The 21111-nt window shown below is 47.4% G+C and overlaps 3 protein-coding genes across 7 annotated transcripts in view; 1 reads left to right on the top strand and 2 right to left on the bottom strand.

Moving 5' to 3' along the window:
• Positions 1-20: 20 nt before the first annotated feature.
• Positions 21-6687, bottom strand: LOC135094213 (large ribosomal subunit protein eL32-like). Of its 2 annotated transcripts, none has more exons than XM_063994086.1 (4): positions 6641-6687; positions 4895-4992; positions 4273-4425; positions 21-272 (listed from the first exon to the last, which is right to left on the bottom strand). In XM_063994086.1, exons 2-4 carry the CDS (start codon positions 4985-4987, stop codon positions 114-116), a joined length of 405 nt encoding a protein of 134 aa, XP_063850156.1. In that variant the 5' UTR covers positions 4988-4992; positions 6641-6687; the 3' UTR covers positions 21-113. The 2 variants fall into 2 exon arrangements, with proteins under 2 accessions (XP_063850156.1, XP_063850157.1); XM_063994087.1 differs by lacking the exon at positions 6641-6687 and adding an exon at positions 6411-6556.
• Positions 6688-8523: 1836 nt separating this feature from the next.
• LOC135094207 (histone-lysine N-methyltransferase PRDM9-like) lies at positions 8524-15370 on the top strand. Of its 2 annotated transcripts, XM_063994063.1 has the most exons (8): positions 8524-8738; positions 9136-9349; positions 10281-10515; positions 10687-12958; positions 13117-13190; positions 13316-13516; positions 13597-13760; positions 13946-15370. In XM_063994063.1, the coding sequence occupies exons 1-8, from the start codon at positions 8591-8593 to the stop codon at positions 15198-15200; spliced, it is 4563 nt and encodes a 1520-aa protein (XP_063850133.1). In that variant the 5' UTR covers positions 8524-8590; the 3' UTR covers positions 15201-15370. The 2 variants fall into 2 exon arrangements, with proteins under 2 accessions (XP_063850133.1, XP_063850134.1); XM_063994064.1 differs by lacking the exon at positions 9136-9349.
• A 1827-nt stretch (positions 15371-17197) lies between these two features.
• LOC135094208 (cadherin-86C-like) overlaps positions 17198-21111 on the bottom strand; it is a 53271-nt gene continuing 49357 nt past the window's right edge. For all 3 annotated transcript variants that reach the window (XM_063994066.1, XM_063994068.1, XM_063994067.1), the window contains 2 exons: positions 18901-19146; positions 17198-18787 (listed from right to left, as the gene is read on the bottom strand). In XM_063994066.1, coding sequence (XP_063850136.1) covers positions 17332-18787; positions 18901-19146 — 1702 coding nt within the window. In that variant the 3' untranslated portion in view covers positions 17198-17331. The remainder of the gene's footprint in view (positions 18788-18900; positions 19147-21111) is intronic.

Below are 21111 nucleotides of genomic sequence, written 5' to 3'. Positions count from 1 at the left end.
AGAGAAGTCAAACAACAACAGTAGCTCTCCCAAAACACATTCACTTTATTTCTCACAAAACGGCTGCTACAAAGTTTTTTTTTTGTCCCTCATCCACAAGCATCCGCATGGGTCTAGGTGGATTCCTCCGTCCTGAGGCGTGCAGAACCGTTTGTGAGGCGGATGGACAGCTGGTTGGCGCGCTCCACGATTTCCTTGCGCTTGCGAGACGACACACCGTGAGCGATCTCCCCGCAGAAGGTTCTATTTTGCATCATCAGCACCTCCAGCTCCTGTATGTGTGTGTGTGTGTGTGTGTGTGTGTGTGTGTGTGTGTGTGTGTGTGTGTGTGTGTGTGTGTGTGTGTGTGTGTGTGTGTGTGTAAGGGGAGAGAAAACACACCAATCAACACACACTCCCACACAAGCAAGGAGCACGTTTTACAATACATGCTCAGTGTGTTGGTGATGAGTTTTCGACACGCCCGCCACTGCAGGCCTCCGCACTCTAGCCTATAAAGTTTGTCATCATAGTAAGACTTCAAGATGCTAAGATACATTTGCCTTTATTTTTTTATTTTTATTTTATTTTATTTTTATTTTTTTTTTAGGAGGAGGAGGCAGTAGACACCTGCCGAAACGATAATTACTCCCAGTGAGGTCTAAAGCACTGTTCAGGGGGTGCTGTGAACTTATCATTAAACCCAGCTGTGACCTCACTGAACGTTTCCCTTTGTGTCTCACAACACAAGGGGGTAGTCACAGCCTGCCCTCTAAAGACAACTCTCTTCTTCCACACAAAACTACAAGCACCTAATAACACACACACCCTTCACTCAAAAATGTAAAAATCATCATGGCGACTCCCACACCAGCCTCGGAGTCCCCATCTGGGGAGGGGACCATAAATGTCCCCAGATCGGACTGCCTTTCTGTCGACGACCCTAAGTGTCTTGACACCCCCCTCAACTTTTTCTTCATTAACTTCTGCAACATTCGCGGTCTAAGATCTAATTTTCAATCTGTAGAACACCACCTCTCCTCTTCTAAACCTCATCTTCTTTTCCTCACTGAAACTCAGGTGTCTGAGGCAACTGACAGTAGCCCCTTTTCTGTTCCCTCCTACTTTCTCTATCCTCATTTTCGATCCAAAGCTGGATGCTGCGTTTATGTGCGCAATGACTTAACCTGCTCTCGTGCCCACGCTCTTGAATCTTCCGAGTTTTCCACCATCTGGCTACGACTACAGTCATTCTCATACTAAATTTATCTGTGCTGTATACCTCTCTCCTAACTCCTCTGACTATAAGAAATTCTTTGACTACTTAACTTCCAAAGTGGAGCACATTCTGACCCTCTTCCCTTTTGCAGAGATCTCCATTCTTGGAGACTTCAATGTTCACCACCAGCTTTGGCTTTCCTCTCCCTTCACTGACCATCCTGGTGAACTAGCCTACAACTTTGCTATCCTCCATGACCTAGAGCAATTGGTGCAACACCCTACTCGTATTCCTGACCGTCTTGGAGATACGCCCAACATTCTTGACCTTTTCCTGACCTCTAATCCTTCTGCTTATGCTGTCACCCTTTCTTCTCCGTTGGGCTCCTCCGATCACAATCTCATATCTTTATCTTGTCCTATCACTCCAATCCCTCCTCAGGACCCCCCTAAGCGAAGGTGCCTCTGGCGTTTTGCCTCTGCTAGTTGGGGGGACCTGAGGAGGTATTTTGCTGATTTTCCTTGGAATGACTACTGCTTCCGTGTTAGAGACCCGTCTTTGTGTGCTGAGCGCATAACAGAGGTGATAGTGTCTGGCATGGAGGCGTACATTCCTCACTCTTTTTCTCGTCCTAAACCTTCTAAACCTTGGTTTAACACAGCTTGTTCTTGTGCTATACATGATAGAGAGGTGGCCCACAAAAAGCCTTCCATCACCAGAATCTCATGCACTTTATATTTCTGCCCGGAACCATGCCAAGTCTGTTCTCCAACTAGCCAAAAACTCCTTCATTAACAGAAAATGTCAAAACCTTTCAAGATCTAACTCCCCTCGTGATTTCTGGCATCTAGCCAAAAATATCTCCAATAACTTTGCTTCTTCTTCTTTCCCTCCTCTACTTCAACCAGATGGCACCACTGCTATCACATCTATTTCTAAAGCTGAACTCTTTGCTCAAACCTTTGCTAAAAACTCTACCTTGGACGATTCTGGGCTTGTTCCTCCCTCTCCTCCACCCTCTGACTACTTCATGCCACGTATTAAAATTCTTCGTAATGATGTTTTCCATGCCCTCGCTGGCCTAAACCCTCGGAAGGCTTATGGACCTGATGGGGTCCCTCCTATTGTTCTCCGAAACTGTGCCTTCGTGCTTGCACCTTGCCTAGTCAAACTCTTTCAGCTCTGTCTGTCAACATCTACCTTTCCTTCTTGCTGGAAGTTTGCCTACATTCAACCTGTTCCTAAAAAGGGTGACCACTCTAATCCCTCAAACTACCGTCCTATTGCTTTAATTTCCTGCCTATCTAAAGTTTTTGAATCTATCCTCAACAGGAAGATTATTAAACATCTATCACTTCACAACCTTCTATCTGATCGCCAGTATGGGTTCCATCAAGGCCGCTCTGCTGGTGATCTTCTGGCTTTCCTTACTGAGTCTTGGTCATCCTCTTTTAGAGACTTTGGTGAAACTTTTGCTGTTGCCTTGGACATATCAAAAGCCTTTGATAGAGTCTGGCACAAAGCTTTGATTTCCAAACTACCCTCCTACGGTTTCTATCCTTCTCTCTGTAACTTCATCTCAAGTTTCCTTTCTGACCGTTCTATTGCTGCTGTGGTAGACGGTCACTGTTCTTCTCCTAAATCTATTAACAGTGGTGTTCCTCAGGGTTCTGTCCTGTCACCCACTCTCTTCTTATTATTCATTAATGATCTTCTAAACCAAACTTCTTGTCCTATCCACTCCTATGCTGATGATACCACCCTGCACTTTTCCACGTCTTTTCATAGATGTCCAACCCTTCAGGAGGTAAACATATCACGCAGGGAAGCCACAGAACGCCTGACTTCTGATCTTTCTAAAATTTCTGATTGGGGCAGAGCAAACTTGATATTGTTCAATGCCTCAAAAACTCAATTCCTCCATCTATCAACTCAACACAACCTTCCAGACAACTATCCCCTCTTCTTCAATGACACTCAACTGTCCCCCTCTTCTACACTGAACATCCTCGGTCTGTCCTTTACTTATAATCTGAACTGGAAACTTCACATCTCATCTCTAGCTAAAACAGCTTCTATGAAGTTAGGTGTTCTGAGACGTCTCCGCCAGTTTTTCTCACCCCCCCAGCTGCTAACTCTGTACAAAGGCCTTATCCGTACATGTATGGAGTATGCTTCACATGTCTGGGGGGGTTCCACTCATACTGCTCTTCTAGACAGGGTGGAATCGAAAGCTTTTCGTCTCATCAACTCCTCTCCTCTAACTGACTGTCTTCAGCCTCTCTCTCACCGCCGCAATGTTGCACATCTAGCTGTCTTCTACCGCTATTTTCATGCCAACTGCTCTTCTGATCTTGCTAACTGCATGCCTCCCCTCCTCCCACGGCCTCGCTGCACAAGACTTTCTTCTTTCTCTCACCCCTATTCTGTCCACCTCTCTAACGCAAGAGTTAACCAGTATTCTCAATCATTCATCCCTTTCTCTGGTAAACTCTGGAACTCCCTGCCTGCTTCTGTATTTCCACCTTCCTATGACTTCAATTCCTTCAAGAGGGAGGTTTCAAGACACTTATCCACCAATTTTTGACCACTGCTTTGACCCTTTTTATGGGACTGGCATTTCAGTGGGCATTTTTTTTTTATTAGATTTTTGTTGCCCTTGGCCAGTATCCTTCCTACATAAAAAAAAAAAAAAAATGTTAGTTTGTGTATAATTACTCTATAAACTAAAGGCCTCACTATGCTATGGAATTAAGGATCTGTGCAATACATTACAACACAAGAACAGAAATACAAACAGGACAATTTAAATTAACCCTCATTTTAATCCATATCAATTCTAGAGGCTTATACTAAAGTTTATGTATAATTACTCAATAAACTAAAGGCCTTACTATACCATTTAATTAAGAATCTGTGCAATACATTACAACACAAGAATAAAAAATAGTAACAGGATAATTTCAGAATACACTCATACTAGGAACGACCCGATTAGAAGAGTTAACCTAACCTAACTTCACTTTAGCACCCCACTCGCCCCCCCCCCCACCAGCAGGAGCAGCATCACTTACCCGCACGTTGTGAATGAGAACCTTCCTGAAGCCGTTGGGCAGCATATGTTTGGTCTTGGTGGCCGACCCATAGCCAACATTGGGCATGAGGTACTGTCCCTTGAACCTCCGCCTCACCCTGTTGTCGATACCTTTGGGCTTCCTCCAGTTGGGCTGTGAGAGGAGACTGGGTTAGACTGCTGTAGGAGGAAGAGGAAGGGGAAGAGGAAGAGGAGGAAAAGAAAGAGGTTAAGTAAGAAGAATAAGAGGAAAAGATAAAGAGGATGAGAATGGGTAAAGGAGGAAGAAAAGAAGAGGAAGAGAGAGGTGTAGAGGAGGAAATGAGAGAGGTTAAGTGAGAAGAATAAGAGGAAAAGAAAGAGGATGAGAATGGGTGAAGGAAGAGGTGAAGAAGAGAAGGAAGAAGTGATAGAAGTAATATAAAGAAAAGAAATGGGGATATTACTGAAAAGTCTGTCTATATCAGGTTAGGCTAGGGAAGAGGAAGAAGAGCAAAGAAGAGGAAGCTCAAGAGATGTAGAGAAGGAAAAGAGGAGAAGATTAGGAAGAAGAGAAAGAAGTAAAATTATTAACAAGCTCTCTCTCTCTCTCTCTCTCTCTCTCTCTCTCTCTCAAGACTCACCCTTATCTTAACATAGCGGTCACTTTGATGGCGGATGAACTTCTTAATCCGTTTCTTGACAATCTTGGGTTTCTTGAGGGGCCGGATCGCCATAGTGCCTGTGGAGAGAAGGGAGACATGTATGGAATAAAGATGGAAGGTAAGGGTGGAACTCTGCTGTGGATTTTTGCTGTGGTGTTCCTCAGGTTAGCAGTGAGTGCCATCTTGTATTGTTCTCATGTCTCTTACACTCCAAAGATGGCTAACAAGAAATATATACACTTGATGACAAAATTACCTTAACTTAAATAAATTCTGTGAGTAGTATATATTTAGGCACAAAAAATTATGAATAAAAATCGTTATCTTTTGAACTCCCTCAGATTACTACCTTCCTAACCCTTTCACTGAGCCATGGGTAAATTTATAGTTTAAGCCAGTACACACTACGTGGTAATAACCTACCTCATTTTGTTCTTCTCACTATTCACATCATTTCTAATGATTACACTACTTGTCGGAAATTAATAGTAACGCCACAATAGGCCTGGGAATGCACAGCGCTCTTAACTTTTTCTAAGTCCACAGGTAAACATAAATGGGTAAATTTATAGTTCAAGCCAATGTCTCCAATCTCTACCCACGGCCCCCCAATCCCTCAAGCAAGCTTGGGGGCCTGTGGGAAATTCTCTATATCTAGGAAAATACCCCAAACTCTCCCTCTCGCAATTTGACAAGACATTGAGAAGCACCTAATTTAATCTAACCTAACCTAACCTAACCTAACAACTGAAGTTCAGGCAACAATACACCATTTATGTTTGCCTGTGGACTTAGAAAAAGTTGAGAGCGCTGTGCATTCCCAGGCCTATTGTGGCGTTATTATTAATTTCCGACAAGTAGTGTAATCATTAGAAATGATGTGAATAGTGAGAACAAAATGAGGTAGGTTATTACCACGTAGTGTGTAATGGCTTAAACTATAATAATACCGAGCCATGCAACTCTCCACACTTCTAAAAGCCACAAATACCTTAGGAAAAAAAAAAAATAGAAGTAAAGATACATTAGTGAAAAGTAGTAACACAATAAACTGGAATACAAAATCGAATCACTGTCAGACGAGTATACATAAAGAGATTAATATAACAAGAATGCGTAAATATTAATAAATGGCCATATAGAAAATAGCAACACACAACAGATGATACATTAACGCTTATATTTAATGTTTCGGTTGGCTTGCGTTTCATAATTCAGTTCATCTATTTCGACTCCTGATTCATTCATTATCCAAAGCGCGAGTCATATTTAGCCAAAAAAATATCCAAAGCCGTGAAATTAACAGGTTGTTTTTTTTTCACAATCCCTTGGTGGACAAATGACGGAAGATGAATGCAAATAACCTAACCGGCCATGCTATAACCCTACAATGCCTTTAATATTTCACGTTTCCACTATTTAAACAAGCCACACCTATAATTAACCCTAAATACTAAAGGAAAAAAAAAAAAACTCCCACCATCCCCGCACTTACTTCAGAATATCAACAAAAGCCAAGCACTCCAGACACCAGCTTCCGACACGCTTTTCACAACACGTCAGTTTTTCACGTGTTTCTCGTTAATTAATCGCCTTCCACCTGTCACACCTATCTGCACTTGAGCCCTAAGTGTTAGTAGAGTAGTTGATAGCGGTGTAATAGTCCCCTTGGCCTTAGAAATGATGGAAATTAGCGTTAAATAGGGGAACGCGCTGAGGCCTTACCTTCTGTTTGTCCCACGAGGGAGAAGAGAGTGAATGTCGCGTCTTGCTTTGGGGACTTTTTTTAAACTTTGCTTAAAATTGTCTTTTTTTAATATTCTATGCGTTTTTAAGCGTTACAAAATCTTATCTGATATTTTTTAGTGTGTAATAGTCTTTAAGTTTGAGGAATGTGTGTGATTTCTGAATAAGTTTTGTAGCTGGAATATATGTATCGGTACTTTTTTTTCCAGTACTGTCTATTTGAGTTATTATACGTCTTTAAATATTATGAAACGCCTACTGTAATTTTTCAAGTATGTTTTAATATGCAAGTGTAATTGATACGCTTAATATTTTGAAAGTCTGAAAATGTCTAAATTATTTTTTTTTTAATCTCCTCGGCCACAAACAATACTGATTGTATAATTCTAATTGTAACATAATATTCATGATTCTTTTTTTATCATATTTAGTCTTGTAATTGTGTTGAATATTTGTAGTAGAGGAAGCTGTCCGGGAGTCAAGATCCTAGGTGAGACAAGAAAATGGCGGCTCCCAGTGACGTCATTCTCGCGGGAAGTTTGAATATTATTATCTATTCCCACACAACATTTCTAAGAACGATGTTGATTTATCTTTTATCCTCCTAAGGCTACTGGTGTGATTATATAATTATCAGTGAAATAGTTACACAGAATAAGTGAAGTTAAGAAGGAATATCTTTGGATATGTCTGAGTATAATTGAGATAAAATTCTTTCTTGTGTCTTTATTAACTTTATTATTATTATTATTATTATTATTATTATTATTATTATTATTATTATTATTATTATTATTATTATTATTCAGTCTTGAACCCATTATTTTTTGTATTCTTATCACTGATTCTGAGAATTTGGCTTACTATTGTTGTCCCACGTACCAGTTAGTGACGCAAGCGATACTACTACTACTACTACTACTACTACTACTACTACTACTACTACTACTACTACTACTGCTACTATTACTACCAGTAATACCGTTACCACCACCACCACTACCATTACTAAGTAGAAGAGAGTAAATAAGTTTCTCATTTTTTTTTTTTTTTCATGTTCCTCTGGCTGCTGGTGTGATTATATAATTATTAATTCAGTAATTATACAGGATAGAAGGAATGTATTGTCCTTTTACCATGTTTCCAAAAGTTAATTAAAGGAAAGGATTCGCAGACAAAAGAAAAACAAGTCATTAAATACATTAATATATATTGTAATAGTAATAAAAAATGATAATAATAATAATAATAATAATAATAATAATAATAATAATAATAATAATAATAATAATAATAGTAATAATGAAAACATGGTTATTCATTGATTTGAAAAAAAAAAAAAACTGATCATCAGAAAACCTAAAAGAACGAAAATATACATTCAAAAACTGGGTAAATAATTATCCGTTAATTCAAATGATGACTAATTAGAATCATCAAATTAACTAAAATACACATTAAGAGAAGACTGTATAACTATTATTCGTTGATTTAGAAATGTTAATAATGGAAACATTAACAGAAACGAATAACAATGGAAAAAAAATAATAACAATAATAATAATAATAATAATAATAATAATAATAATAATAATAATAATAATAATGATAGTGATGATAATAGTGATGATAATAGATCAATGCACACGTAGATTTTATTCGTTAAGATATTCAAATCACAGAAATAAATACAGAAATAAAACATCAAACAACAATAACACCAATAACAAAAGCATTAATAATACCAATCAATAACAATAATAATAACAATAATGATAATAATAATAATAATAATAATAATAATAACAATAATAACATCAATAAATTTGGCGCGAAAACATTTGGCGCCAAAAAGTCCACCCACAAGTCAGTCAGTACAGGGCGAGGCGGGACGGAGGAAAGACGAGGGGGGCGCCGCTCCTCCAGAAAATGAACAAAATGGCCACACAGCCACAAACGGGCGAGAGAGAGGCAGTGCGGCGGTACTTCCCTGCTGGAGTGTGGGAGGACCTGCCGCCCATTGAGAGGAAGAGATATGATAACCTGTATAGAGGCCATCTTGCACTCAGTAGTGTGGGTGAGTGTTGTTGTTGTTGTTGTTGTTGTTGTTGTGGTTGTTGTTGTTGTTGTGGTTGTTATTATTATTAAAGAGAGAAAAAGTCAAAAAAGAAAGTAGAGAGAGCAAAAAAAAGTAAAAAAAAACAAATAACGAATAATAATAATGAGAGAGAGAGAGAGAGAGAGAGAGAGAGAGAGAGAGAGAGAGAGAGAGAGCGAGAGAGAGAGAGGATAACAACCCAAACAGCTTGGAAGAACAGGAATAAATGAATGACTAAAAGAATAATAAAAAAATGTATTACATGTCACCTGCAAGATACTTATACCAGAATACGAGTATGTGAAAAACTGTGTGTGTGTGTGTGTGTGTGTGTGTGTGTGTGTGTGACCAGCAAGTGTACATGTGTGTGTTGCAGGATTGTGGCACAAACCACCAAACTTCATTAGAAAACAACAACAACAACAACAGCAACAACAACAACAACAACAACAACAACAACAATTGGGTGGTCCCGGCAGGAGACGTAAGCGTAAAGATGATGACGATAATGATGATGACGATGATGATGATGATGAGTGGACGCCTGAATGTGACGAGGCGGCGAGGTGTACACGCGGTGGCAAGATTAGGTGAGTTATATATAGTTAGCTCTGAACTCCGTCTAGGGAAACAATGCATAGAAGCCAGAAACAAGGCAAATAGGGTACTAGGATTCATTTTTAGGAGTGTTAAAAGTAGAAGGCCGGAAGTAATATTAAAGTTATACTTGGCGCTGGTCAGACCTCATCTAGACTACGCTGTGCAGTTCTGGTCCCCACATTACAGGAAAGATATAGGTCTATTAGAATCAGTACAGAGGAGAATGACTAAAAGGATACAGGGGATGAGGAGTATTCCTTACGAAGCGAGGTTGAAGCGGTTAAATTTACATTCTCTAGAGAGACGTAGGTTAAGAGGGGACCTGATAGAAGTCTTTAAGTGGTATAAGGGTTATAACAAGGGAGATGTAAGCAAAATTCTTAGGATCAGCAACCAGGGTAGAACAAGAAATAACGGGTTCAAGCTTGAAAAATTTAGGTTTAGGAAGGAGATAGGAAAAAAATTGGTTCTCGAATAGAGTGGTAGATGAGTGGAACGGACTCAGTAATCATGTAGTTAGTGCTAGGACACTAGAGAGCTTTAAGAGAAGATTAGACAAGTTTATGGATGGGGATAACAGATGGAAATAGGTAGGTGTGTTTCATACAGGGACTGCCACGTGTAAGCCTGGTCGCTTCTTGCAGCTTCCCTTATTTCTTATGTTCTTATGTTCTTATGAGTTAGTGTGTGTGTGTGTGTATGTGTGTGTGTGTGTGTGTGTGTGAAAAGAGAGAGAGAGAGAGAGAGAGAGAGAGAGAGAGAGAGAGAGAGAGAGAGAGTGTGTGTGTGTGTGTGTGTGTGTGTGTGTCACCGTGTATAACAAACATAATACAACTTATTTTCTCTCTCTCTCTCTCTCTCTCTCTCTCTCTCTCTCTCTCTCTCTCTCTCTCTCTCTCTCTCTCTCTCTCTCTCCTTCAGGTTCGCGCCCCCGGTCAAAACTCGCAGGTGCAGGAGTCCTCAGCGTCCTGCGGTGCCCGGAGCGAGGCGGGGCCGGCCGCGGGCAGGGTGCAGGAAGGCGACGCGGCCTGGTGGAGCGGCGAGGCCATGGCGCCCTGCTGGCGTGGCTGACGGGCCGCTGAGTGGGGGCCAGGCGGACGTGATTGGTCACTGGCGCACGGCGATACTGCAGCAGCGGGGTGACCGCGTCGCCACGGTGAGTGACGCCCTTCACTGGCAGCACAGATGAGTAGTCTGCCTCCTATCGGTGTTTATGCCTTAGATGTCCACAATTCTTGTTCATTACAATACTATGACAACGCCCCTCAAACCCCAGAGGCTGAGTGTGTCACCGCGATAGTGTGTTGTGCTACGTGTGTGTCCACAGGTGGTGCCCCGAGGCCTGGCTATGCTGAAGAGTGTGTGTAGGGACAGCCTGACACCCGCCATCAACGGCTGTCACCCAGCTGACAGCCACGAGAACAGCCTGAGACCTGCCATAAACGGGTGTCACCCAGCTGACAGCCACGAGAACAGCCTGACACCCGCCATCAACGGCTGTCACCCAGCTGACAGCCACGAGAACAGCCTGACACCAGCCACCAACGGCTGTCACCCAGCTGACAGCCACGAGAACAGCCTGACACCCGCCACCAACGGCTGTCACCCAGCTGACAGCCACGAGAACAGCCTGACACCAGCCACCAACGGCTGTCACCCAGCTGACAGCCACGAGAACAGCCTGACACCAGCCACCAACGGCTGTCACCCAGCTGACAGCCACGAGAACAGCCTGACACCCGCCATCAACGGCTGTCACCCAGCTGACAGCCACGAGAACAGCCTGACACCAGCCACCAACGGCTGTCACCCAGCTGACAGCCACGAGAACAGCCTGACACCAGCCATCAACGGCTGTCACCCAGCTGACAGCCACGAGAACAGCATGACACCCGCCATCAACGGCTGTCACCCAGCTGACAGCCACGAGAACAGCCTGACACCAGCCACCAACGGCTGTCACCCAGCTGACAGCCACGAGAACAGCCTGACACCAGCCACCAACGGCTGTCACCCAGCTGACAGCCACGAGAACAGCCTGACACCCACCATCAACGGCTGTCATCCAGCTGACAGCCACGAGAACAGCCTGACACCAGCCACCAACGGCTGTCACCCAGCTGACAGCCACGAGAACAGCCTGACACCCACCATCAACGGCTGTCACCCAGCTGACAGCCACGAGAACAGCCTGACACCAGCCACCAACGGCTGTCACCCAGCTGACAGCCACGAGAACAGCCTGACACCAGCCACCAACGGCTGTCACCCAGCTGACAGCCACGAGAACAGCATGACACCCGCCATCAACGGCTGTCACCCAGCTGACAGCCACGAGAACAGCCTGACACCAGCCACCAACGGCTGTCACCCAGCTGACAGCCACGAGAACAGCTTGACACCCGCCATCAACGGCTGTCACCCAGCTGACGGCCACGAGAACAGTATGACACCAGCCATCAACGGCTGTCACCCAGCTGACAGCCACGAGAGCAGCTTGACACCCGCCATCAACGGCTGTCACCCAGCTGACAGCCACGAGAACAGCCTGACACCCGCCATCAACGGCTGTCACCCAGCTGACAGCTTGTCACCCGCTGTCAGCGGCTCTCAGTCTGCACTGTCACACAACCTCCCCGCCTCGCCTAACGCAGTGCCCAGCGCCGCCGCCAGAGCCTTCGGGGCGTCGCGTCAGCAGGAAGGCGTGCTCCTGGACACCTACCTCTCTGCCCTGGCTGACGGGAGCCTGGACCCTCTCTGCTCGTACATCGAGGGCATGACGGAGGCCCTGGCGCCGTCACCGCCCGGCAGCGGCTGCCAGGCGGTGACGAAGGAGGACCCTGAGGCAGCATCGGCAGCCGAGGCGCCCAGTCCCGGGGGGTGTGACGCCTGGCTGGGCGAGATGGTGCAGGCTCTGAGGCGCGCCGAGCTTTGCTGCCCCCGGGATGAGGCGTGGGAGGGAGAGAGAGCGGTGCAGGGAGGAAGGGAGGGAATGGAACAGGAAATGAGTGTGACACAAGTTGAGGCAGAGGACAGGAAGAGCAACAAGAAGGAAGACGAGAAGGACAAACAAAGGGAACTGAAGAAGAAAGAGGAGGAAGCAACAATGAGAGAGAACACCACAGAGAACCAACTCAGGAAGGAGGAGAGCGGTGATGACAGAGACAAGGAAGGAGAGGACGCCAAAGGAAAGGAACAGGCGGAGACAACAGAAGGAAAGGAGGAAGAGGAGATCAAAGAAAAGCAACAGAAGACAAAGATTAAGACGAAGAGAAAGGAGAAGCAAGATAAGACCAAAGAGGAACTGACAAAGAAAACGGGGAAGGAAGGGAAGAGTGAAGAGAAAGTGTTGAAGAGAAGAGGAGCAGCGGATGAAGACAAGGAGAACATGAACACTTGCAAGATGGAGACTACACCACGGGCGACATGGAGCAGGCAGGGACCCGGGCCGCTGCTGTCGCTGTCTTGCCCTGCTGGAGGCGCCCCCAGCCGTCCTCAGGCAGAGCAGACAGCGGCGCGGCAGAGGAGGACGCTCAGACCGAGAAACCGCCGCCATTGCTACGAGGAAGATAACATTCCTGCCGACGATGACTTCTTGTGTGAGTGTGTGTGTGTGTGTGTGTGTGTGTGTGTGTGTGTGTGTGTGTGTGTCACTCAACTCCCAACACTGGTTACTTCTTGTACTGCATCTACATGAACACCAAACACAGCAACACCAGCACCACTGCAGCACTGCCTCTTTCCTTCCTCTTTACAGACTGCGAGGAGTGTGAGATGGAGTGGGTGGGAGAGTGCTCCTTGCACCCCCTCACCCTCGTTCTGGACACACCGGTGAGTACTGGGGCGCCTTGGGTGGGGGGAGAGAGAGAGAGAGAGAGAGGGAGGGTAGTACCTGAAGGGGGTAAAAAGCTGTGGCTCTTAACTTGTCAGCCTTACCTGCCATTTCCTCTGCTCAGGTGTGTCGCGATGGCAGGGTGAGTCAGCGGGCGCGCCTCACAGCCCCCTGGCCCCTCCAGGTGGCGCCGTCACAGGTGGAGGGCGCCGGGCTGGGAGTGTGGACCGCTGCAGACCTCCCGCCACGCCTGGTCTTTGGGCCTTACGAGGGTCGCCTCCTGTCTAGAGTGGAGGAGGGCACGGAATCGGGCTACGGGTGGCGGGTGAGTGTGTGTGTGTGTGTGCGCGTGACCTTATAACATGCTGACTAAGCACTGACGGCCCCCACCTCCCTTTCCTACAGCTGCGGGGTCAGAGTGATGCCCTGTGCTGCGTGGACGCCGTGGACGCGACCATCAGTAACTGGATGAGGTACGTGAACTGTGCGCGGAGTGAGGCAGAGACCAACCTGGGGGCATTCCAGTACAAGGCTCACATTTACTACAAGACGCTGCGTGCCATTCCTAGGTGAGGCACTTTGACCTGTACACACACACACACACACACACACACACACACACACACACACACACACACACACACACACACACACACACACACACACACACACACACACACTCTCTCTCTCTCTCTCTCTCTCTCTCTCTCTCTCTCTCTCTCTCTCTCCGAGGGTGACGTGTCCTGCGTTACAGAGGCAGCGAGCTGATGGTGTGGTACGGTGACGAATACGGTGCCGAGTTGGGACTGTCGAAGTCACAGGTGCCCAGCAGAGCCTGCACACCCATGGGTAACTACTCCCGCAGGGGGCGCCGCCACCCTCACCGACCCCCGGCATCTGCCACGCTACACTTCCCGCCCCCTGTAACTGCCGCGCCGCCAAAAGGTGAAGAGATAATCACAGAAAGGAAAGCGGCAGGCCACGGCGACCTGCGTGACGCAGCCCCCGCGCAGGAGACCCCCGCCACTCGAAATGGCCCTGCACTCGCCCCTGCAGCAACGGGAGAGCCTTCAGCTGGACAGGGGAGGGGTGCCGCAGAGGGAGAAGAGAGGCGTGGGAGAGGAGACGCCGAGATGAAGGAAGTGAGCGAGAGTGAGGAGAGTGAGGCAAAGAAACGCTTCCATTCTCCAGCAGCAGAGGTGAGGCGTGGGAGAGGAGACGCCGAGATGAAGGAAGTGAGAGAGAGTGAGGCAAAGAAACGCTTCCAGTGTTCTGACTGTGGGAAGAGATTCAGTGATAGTGGTTACATGAAAACACACAGACGCACTCACACCGGAGAGAAACCTTATGAGTGTCCAGACTGTGGGAAGAGATTCAGTGATAGTGGTAACATGAAAACACACAGACGCACTCACACCGGAGAGAAACCTTATGAGTGTCCAGACTGTGGGAAGAGATTCAGTGATAGTGGTAACATGAAAACACACAGACGCACTCACACCGGAGAGAAACCTTATGAGTGTCCAGACTGTGGGAAGAGATTCAGTGATAGTGGTAACATGAAAACACACAGACGCACTCACACCGGAGAGAAACCTTATGAGTGTCCAGACTGTGGGAAGAGATTCAGTGATAGTGGTAACATGAAAACACACAGACGCACTCACACCGGAGAGAAACCTTATGAGTGTCCAGACTGTGGGAAGAGATTCAGTGTTAGTGGTAGCATGAAAACACACAGACGCACTCACACCGGAGAGAAACCTTATGAGTGTCCAGACTGTGGGAAGAGATTCAGTCAAAGTGGTGACATGAAAACACACAGACGCACTCACACCGGAGAGAAACCTTATGAGTGTCCAGACTGTGGGAAGAGATTCAGTCAAAGTGGTCACATGAAAACACACAGACGCACTCACACCGGAGAGAAACCTTATGAGTGTCCAGACTGTGGGAAGAGATTCATTGTTAGTGGTAACATGGAAACACACAGACGTAAGTATCATTAGGAACTACTACTACTACTACTATTACTACTGCTACTACTACTACTACTACTACTACTTCTTGTATATTTATTGACCACTTTCTCTTACTAATGACGTTTAATAACTTGTCAGAAGCTTGATTTCCTCACTGAAATAAAAATTAGTCAATGGACTGAAAATTTTAATTCGGATGTGAATGCCACCCTTTTTTTTACCAGTGACGAATTTTTTCAAAAACAAAATAAAATGAATTAAAAAAAAATGATAGTTTGTGTTTAGAGAGAGAGAGAGAGAGAGAGAGAGAGAGAGAGAGAGAGAGAGAGAGAGAGAGAGAGAGAGAGAGAGAGAGAGAGAGAGAGAGAGAGAGCAGTGTCACTACTACTCCTACTACTACTAGTACCACCACTACTACTGCTACGACTAATACCTCTACAACGACAAATTATATCACTACTATTGCCACTACTATCACCACTACCACTACCACTACATCTTCTATTACCACTACTACTTACTGCTACTACTATTAATACCACCACCACCACCACCACCATCCCTACTACTACTATTACTACTACTACCACTACTACTAAGTGCAAGGGAACAAATAAGTGTGTTTTTCTCTGTATTTTTATTAGTAAAGTGTTTGTAGTAATGCTAGTACACGGTTTGGTAAGACTTACGTACTATATTTGTAAGGAAGGAGGCGCGGAGGCAAGACGAGGAGGAAAGAGAGAAAAGGAAAAAAAAAGAAAAGAATGAGAGGAGGGAAAAGATAAGGAATTCGGTGAAGAGTTTGAGAAAAGACTTCAGAAGCGAAGGAAAAAGAGGAGAATAAAGAGAGGAAGGAAAAGATAAGTGAATGAAGAGTTTGAGAAAAGACTTAAGAAACGAAGGAAAAAGAGGAGAATAAAGAGAGGAAGGAAAATATAAGTGGATGAAAAGTTTGAGAAAAGACTTAAAAAACAAAGATAAAGTTACAATTTAAATATCTAAGTAACTATAGGAATATTAAAGTAACGCCTCTTTTTCTTCCTCTTCTTCCTCCTCCTCTTCTTCTTCCTTCCCTTATTATTAGTAGTAGTACTATTATTCATGATTACTATTATTATTACTATTATCATTATAATTACTTATGATTTATTGTTATAATTAAAGTTGTAGCTTGAAGGATAAACATTATTTGCTTAACTTTGTTTTGAGTTTGTACGTAGCACACGAGAGAGAGAGAGAGAGAGAGAGAGAGAGAGAGAGAGAGAGAGAGAGAGAGAGAGAGAGAGAGAGAGAGAGAGAGAGAGAGAGAGAGAGAGAGAGAAACACAGAAACACAGAAACACACACACACACACACACACACACACACACACACACGCTACGCCTCGCTGGGCGCGGCACTCTCTGGCCTCAGGTTGCTGGTGTGCATGTCGTCGTAGGCGATGGTGAAGATACTCTTCTTCTCCAGCAAGTGGTTCCTGGGCCGCCGCGCGCGTCCCACGCCCCCCTCAGGGCTACCCCCGCCCCCGCCCCGCGCCGCCTCCTCCTCCAGCAGGGCTCGCAGCTCAGCATCCACCTCCTGCTCCTTGCTGTCAGGGGCTGGAGGCGGCGGGCCCTCGGGGGGAGCAGCGGGCCTGGACTCAGACCCTTCCGCCGCCTGCCGCGCCTCAGACACCCGCGCCCTGCGCTCTTCAGGCCCCCGCGGCCCCACGAACTCCTGCTGCAGCAGACGCGCCTCAGCCTCCGGCAGCCGCGGCTCTTCGAACCGTTGCTCCTGAACCCGCGGGTCCTGCAAGCGCGGGTCGTCCAGGTGGGGGAGGTCTTGGAAGCGGGGGTCCTGCAGCCTGGGGTCAGGGTAGCGGGGGTCCTGGAAGCGCGGGTCGCGGTACCTCGGGTCCAGGTACCGGGGGTCCTGGTACCGGGGGTCCTGGTACCGGGGGTCCTGGTAGCGGGAGTCCTGGTACTGGGGATCGTACAGGCGCGGGTCCTCAGGGTAGCGGGGGTCGTGGAGGCGAGGGTCATCAGGAAGACGCGGGTCGTGCTGGCCTCGGTCTCGCATTCGGTTGTACCACTGCATGTACCGCGCATTGGCCCGCGGTCTGGAGCGGCGCCCCACAGGCTCCTCGTCGTCCTCCTCCGAGGAGTGTCTGGACCTGCCGTCAGCGGCGGGCAGGTCCTGGGGGCCCGGCGACCCCCGCCGGGACAAGGATCGCTGCGCGGCCTCCCGCTCCAGCCCGGTAGTCTCCAGGGAGAGGGAGGGCAGTGACCCGCGCCGCGCCAGGCCAGGCGGACCCGACCCCGGGGCCCGCCGCGCCACCTCCCCCCCAGCCCGGCTGTGGGAACGGCGCCCGTCCAGGCTGGAGGAGCGGCGGCCCTCGGGAGCTGAGGTAGTGGCGGCGCGGCGGGGCACGGCGGCCTCCTGCGCGGCGCCCTCCTCCATACGCGCCTTGTTGGTCTCGAAGCGCATAATAGAAGCCTTGTTGTGCTGGTAGAGGGAGTTGGCGGGCTGCGCCAGGCGCGTGGACCGGCGCCCCGCCGAGCTGGACCAGTCCTCGGGGCTCCCAGGTCCCCCACCATCCTCCTCCTGGCGGGTCGGTCGCCTGGACCGCTGCGTCTCGCGTCTGGAGGAGCGGCTGGCCTCTGCCTCCAGCAGGCTGCTCGTCTCCTCCTGTATCGGCGTCCTGATTCGAAGGCGGGGCACGGCGGGAGCCCCTGCGGGCACCGCGGCCCCGTGAACCTCCGTTTGGATCATTACGTCTGCTAGGGGGGGGCTGGCCCCGCCGCCCCCGCCCCCCCTTCCCCGCCCCCCGCGTCCTCATGCCTGAGTGCGCGCCTCGTCCCCTCCGTCGTCCTGTTCCCCCCGGCCCCCCGCCAGCCTGCCTGGGTGGGCGGCCCCGCCGGCCCGCGGCCCCGTCATCGCGGGGCGCGGCGCCGGGCGGGCTGGCGTGAAGTCGGAGGTCCTCCCCGTTTCCCGGCCGAGCGTAAGATGAATCTTCCTCGGCCGCGGGTGGCGGTGGAGGCGCGGGCCGCGGCTCTTCTACCCGCAGCGTGCGCGGGTCCTCCAGGCGCAGGCGTGGGTCGTCCATCCTGACGCCACGCGGAGACCCGTCCACGTCCTCCACCAGGTAGTGCTCGCCCTCGCGCACCGTGTCGGGCAGGCGGGGCAGGCCGCGCGCGTCGCGCAGGATGAAGGTGCGGCGCGGGTCCTGCGAGGTGAAGGAGTTGCGGGAGTCAACACGCAGCACGCGGCCTGCACCGCCTTGCTGCTGCTGCTGCTGCAGGCGGGCCTCGTCCAGGTCCTCCAGCAGCACCAGGTCACGCCCGCCGGGGCGCCGCGACCCTATCACCCTCTCGTCCACGGGGACGCCCTCGCCGCCGCCGCCAAATTGCCAGTACCGCTGTCGCTCGTCGCCGCTCCAGGCCATGCGGCCGCCGCCTCGCTTGGGAGGCGTCACCCCCAGGTAGAGCGCCGCGTCCGTGCAGCAGGCGGGCAGGTAGTCCCACCAGGTGCGCTCCTCCTCGTAGCCACGGTAGCCGCCGCGCTCGTCCACGCGAATGTAAGACACGCGCTCCGAGTCTGGCCCGCCCTCGTCTGCCATCACCTTGCGGCTCTTCCTGTGGGGGGTGGAGGGTGTGAGAGACAGCCAACAACCAGGCAGCCAGGTAGGCACACCACACACACACACACACACACACACACACACACACACACACACACACACACACACCTGACGCGGTAGAGGGGGCAGATGGACCACATGTAGCACAGGATGATGAGCAGGAAGATGAGCGCCAGCAGCACGCACAGGATTACCACGCCCGCCAGGTAGGAGTCCCGCTCGCCCTGCACGCTGGTGAGCTGCACGCCCTCCAGCCTGCACGCCACGGGCTGCGTCCCGTTCAGCTGCTTCAGGATCTTCTCGATGTCCACCACGGTGTTCACGTTGTTACGCACCAGCGCTGTCACGATGCTCCTGTGTGTGTGTGTGTGTGTGTGTGTGTGTGTGTGTGCAGGGAGGGGAGAAGAGGAAGATGAAGGGAGAGCAGAAAGAAGGAAGAAAAGGTGAAAATGGGAGAGAGAGAGAGAGAGAGAGAGAGAGAGAGAGAGAGAGAGAGAGAGAGAGAGAGAGAGAGAGAGAGAGAGAGAGAGAGAGAGAGAATCTACATTACTTTATGATAAAAAAAAGACTTACAAACTAATCATTAATCTTTAATAAAAATCATATTAGTCATTATATCATCATTATTACACACACACACACACACACACATACACACACACACACACACACACACACACACGACACACACACAAACACACACACACACAAGTGATTGAGTGGTTAATTACAACATTTAATACACACACACGCAAATACAGCTTATTTATAGTACATGTGGACAACCATCGCGCGCGCACCCACGCACGCCACGCTGTATTCACCGTTTCAATTTTCGTCACATTAATTGTTATCTCTCGCTCTTCACTTTTTTTATTTGAAATTTGTAAGGCAAGATGTTGACAAAGACTGGAAGGTAAGTACTTGAATGTAGCGAAAAAATAAAAAATAAATAAAATAAATAAATAAATAAAAAGTTGTTTCAAAATGTGAATGGAAAAGGATGTCACTAGTAACTGAATTTGGGAATATATGTAAATAAAAAAAAAATACTAATGAAACAACAACAAAACAACAACAAACACAACAACAACAACAATAGGATCTGAAAACGCAGATAAAAATAATAAAAAAAAAACACTAATTCACATAAAAAAAAAAAAAAAAGCGCGTGGGGGCGTGCGTGAGTGCGGGCGCGCGGGCTGTCCTCTATCACACAGCAAGGTGGCAGGGTGAGGGCGGTGCTGGGCGGCGCGGCGGCGCGTCTTCCCTGGACACACACACAGCCGGCCACTGGTCTGCACTGGTGGCGCCGTCCAGTTAGTGGCTACATCTTTACAGCGCTCGTCTTTAGGGAATTCAGCGCGAGGAAGGTTTAGTCCAGCAAACATGGATTTTTTAGTCATTGTTTAAAGAGTGGGAGAAGAAAAGGTTTATTTGTAGCTTTTAGAAAATGGGGAATTTATGTGACAAAAAAAGTTGCAAAATCACCCCAAAAATTAATAGTTTAAAAAATATATATATGATGCGTTTTGAAAAGCTTTAAAAACCAGCCTTAAAAAAAAAAATTGAAAAGAAAAGTTATCCTTGAAAAAGAAGGAAAATCTATTACTACGTTTAAGAAAATGTACAGTATGTTTTAAAAATTAAGCGAGAAAAAATATATTATACATTTTAAAACTCGTCAAAAATAAAAAAATAAATAAATAAAAACACCCAAAATATACCAAGGAAAAATTGTGTTTTATGTCTTTTTTTCTTTTTCTCAATTAAAGTAAACTATTTAAGTGGAGAAGAGAAAAGCAGGGACCCACCTGGTGCCGGACTGAGGGCCTGCTCATGTAAGTAAGTAAGTAAGACAAGTGAGTGAATAAGCAAGAATAAATCAAGTAAGAAGGAAAATAAGAAAAGTCAAGTAAAATAAATAAGCAGATAAGTAAGGATAATCAAATAAGTAGGAAGAAAAAATTAAAAAGAATCAATAAAGTAAAATAAGAAATGTAAGAAATTAAGAAAACTGTAAGAAAGGAAAAAAATACGACTTTAGCAAAAGAAACATAAAGAAGAATTGTAATGAAATGGATTCTGAAGATTTTTCCTTTATTTTCCTTACGTTGTGGGTGTGTGTGTGTGTGTGTACGAGAGAGAGAGAGAGAGAGAGAGAGAGAGAGAGAGAGAGAGAGAGAGAGAGAGAGAGAGAGAGAGAGAGAGAGAGAGAGAGAGAGAGAGAGATAACAGAAATTGGGATTCACTTAGTGGTAGTAGTAGTAGTAGTAGTAGTGGCAATAAGAGATGGTAGTACAGTAGTGGTGGTGGTAT

Source organism: Scylla paramamosain, chromosome 45 (genome assembly GCF_035594125.1).
Source record: "Scylla paramamosain isolate STU-SP2022 chromosome 45, ASM3559412v1, whole genome shotgun sequence".
Classification (NCBI taxonomy): Eukaryota; Metazoa; Arthropoda; class Malacostraca; order Decapoda; family Portunidae; genus Scylla; species Scylla paramamosain.
The sequence above is the reverse complement of the archived record's forward strand: the minus strand, read 5'-3'. Positions and strand labels throughout refer to the sequence as shown.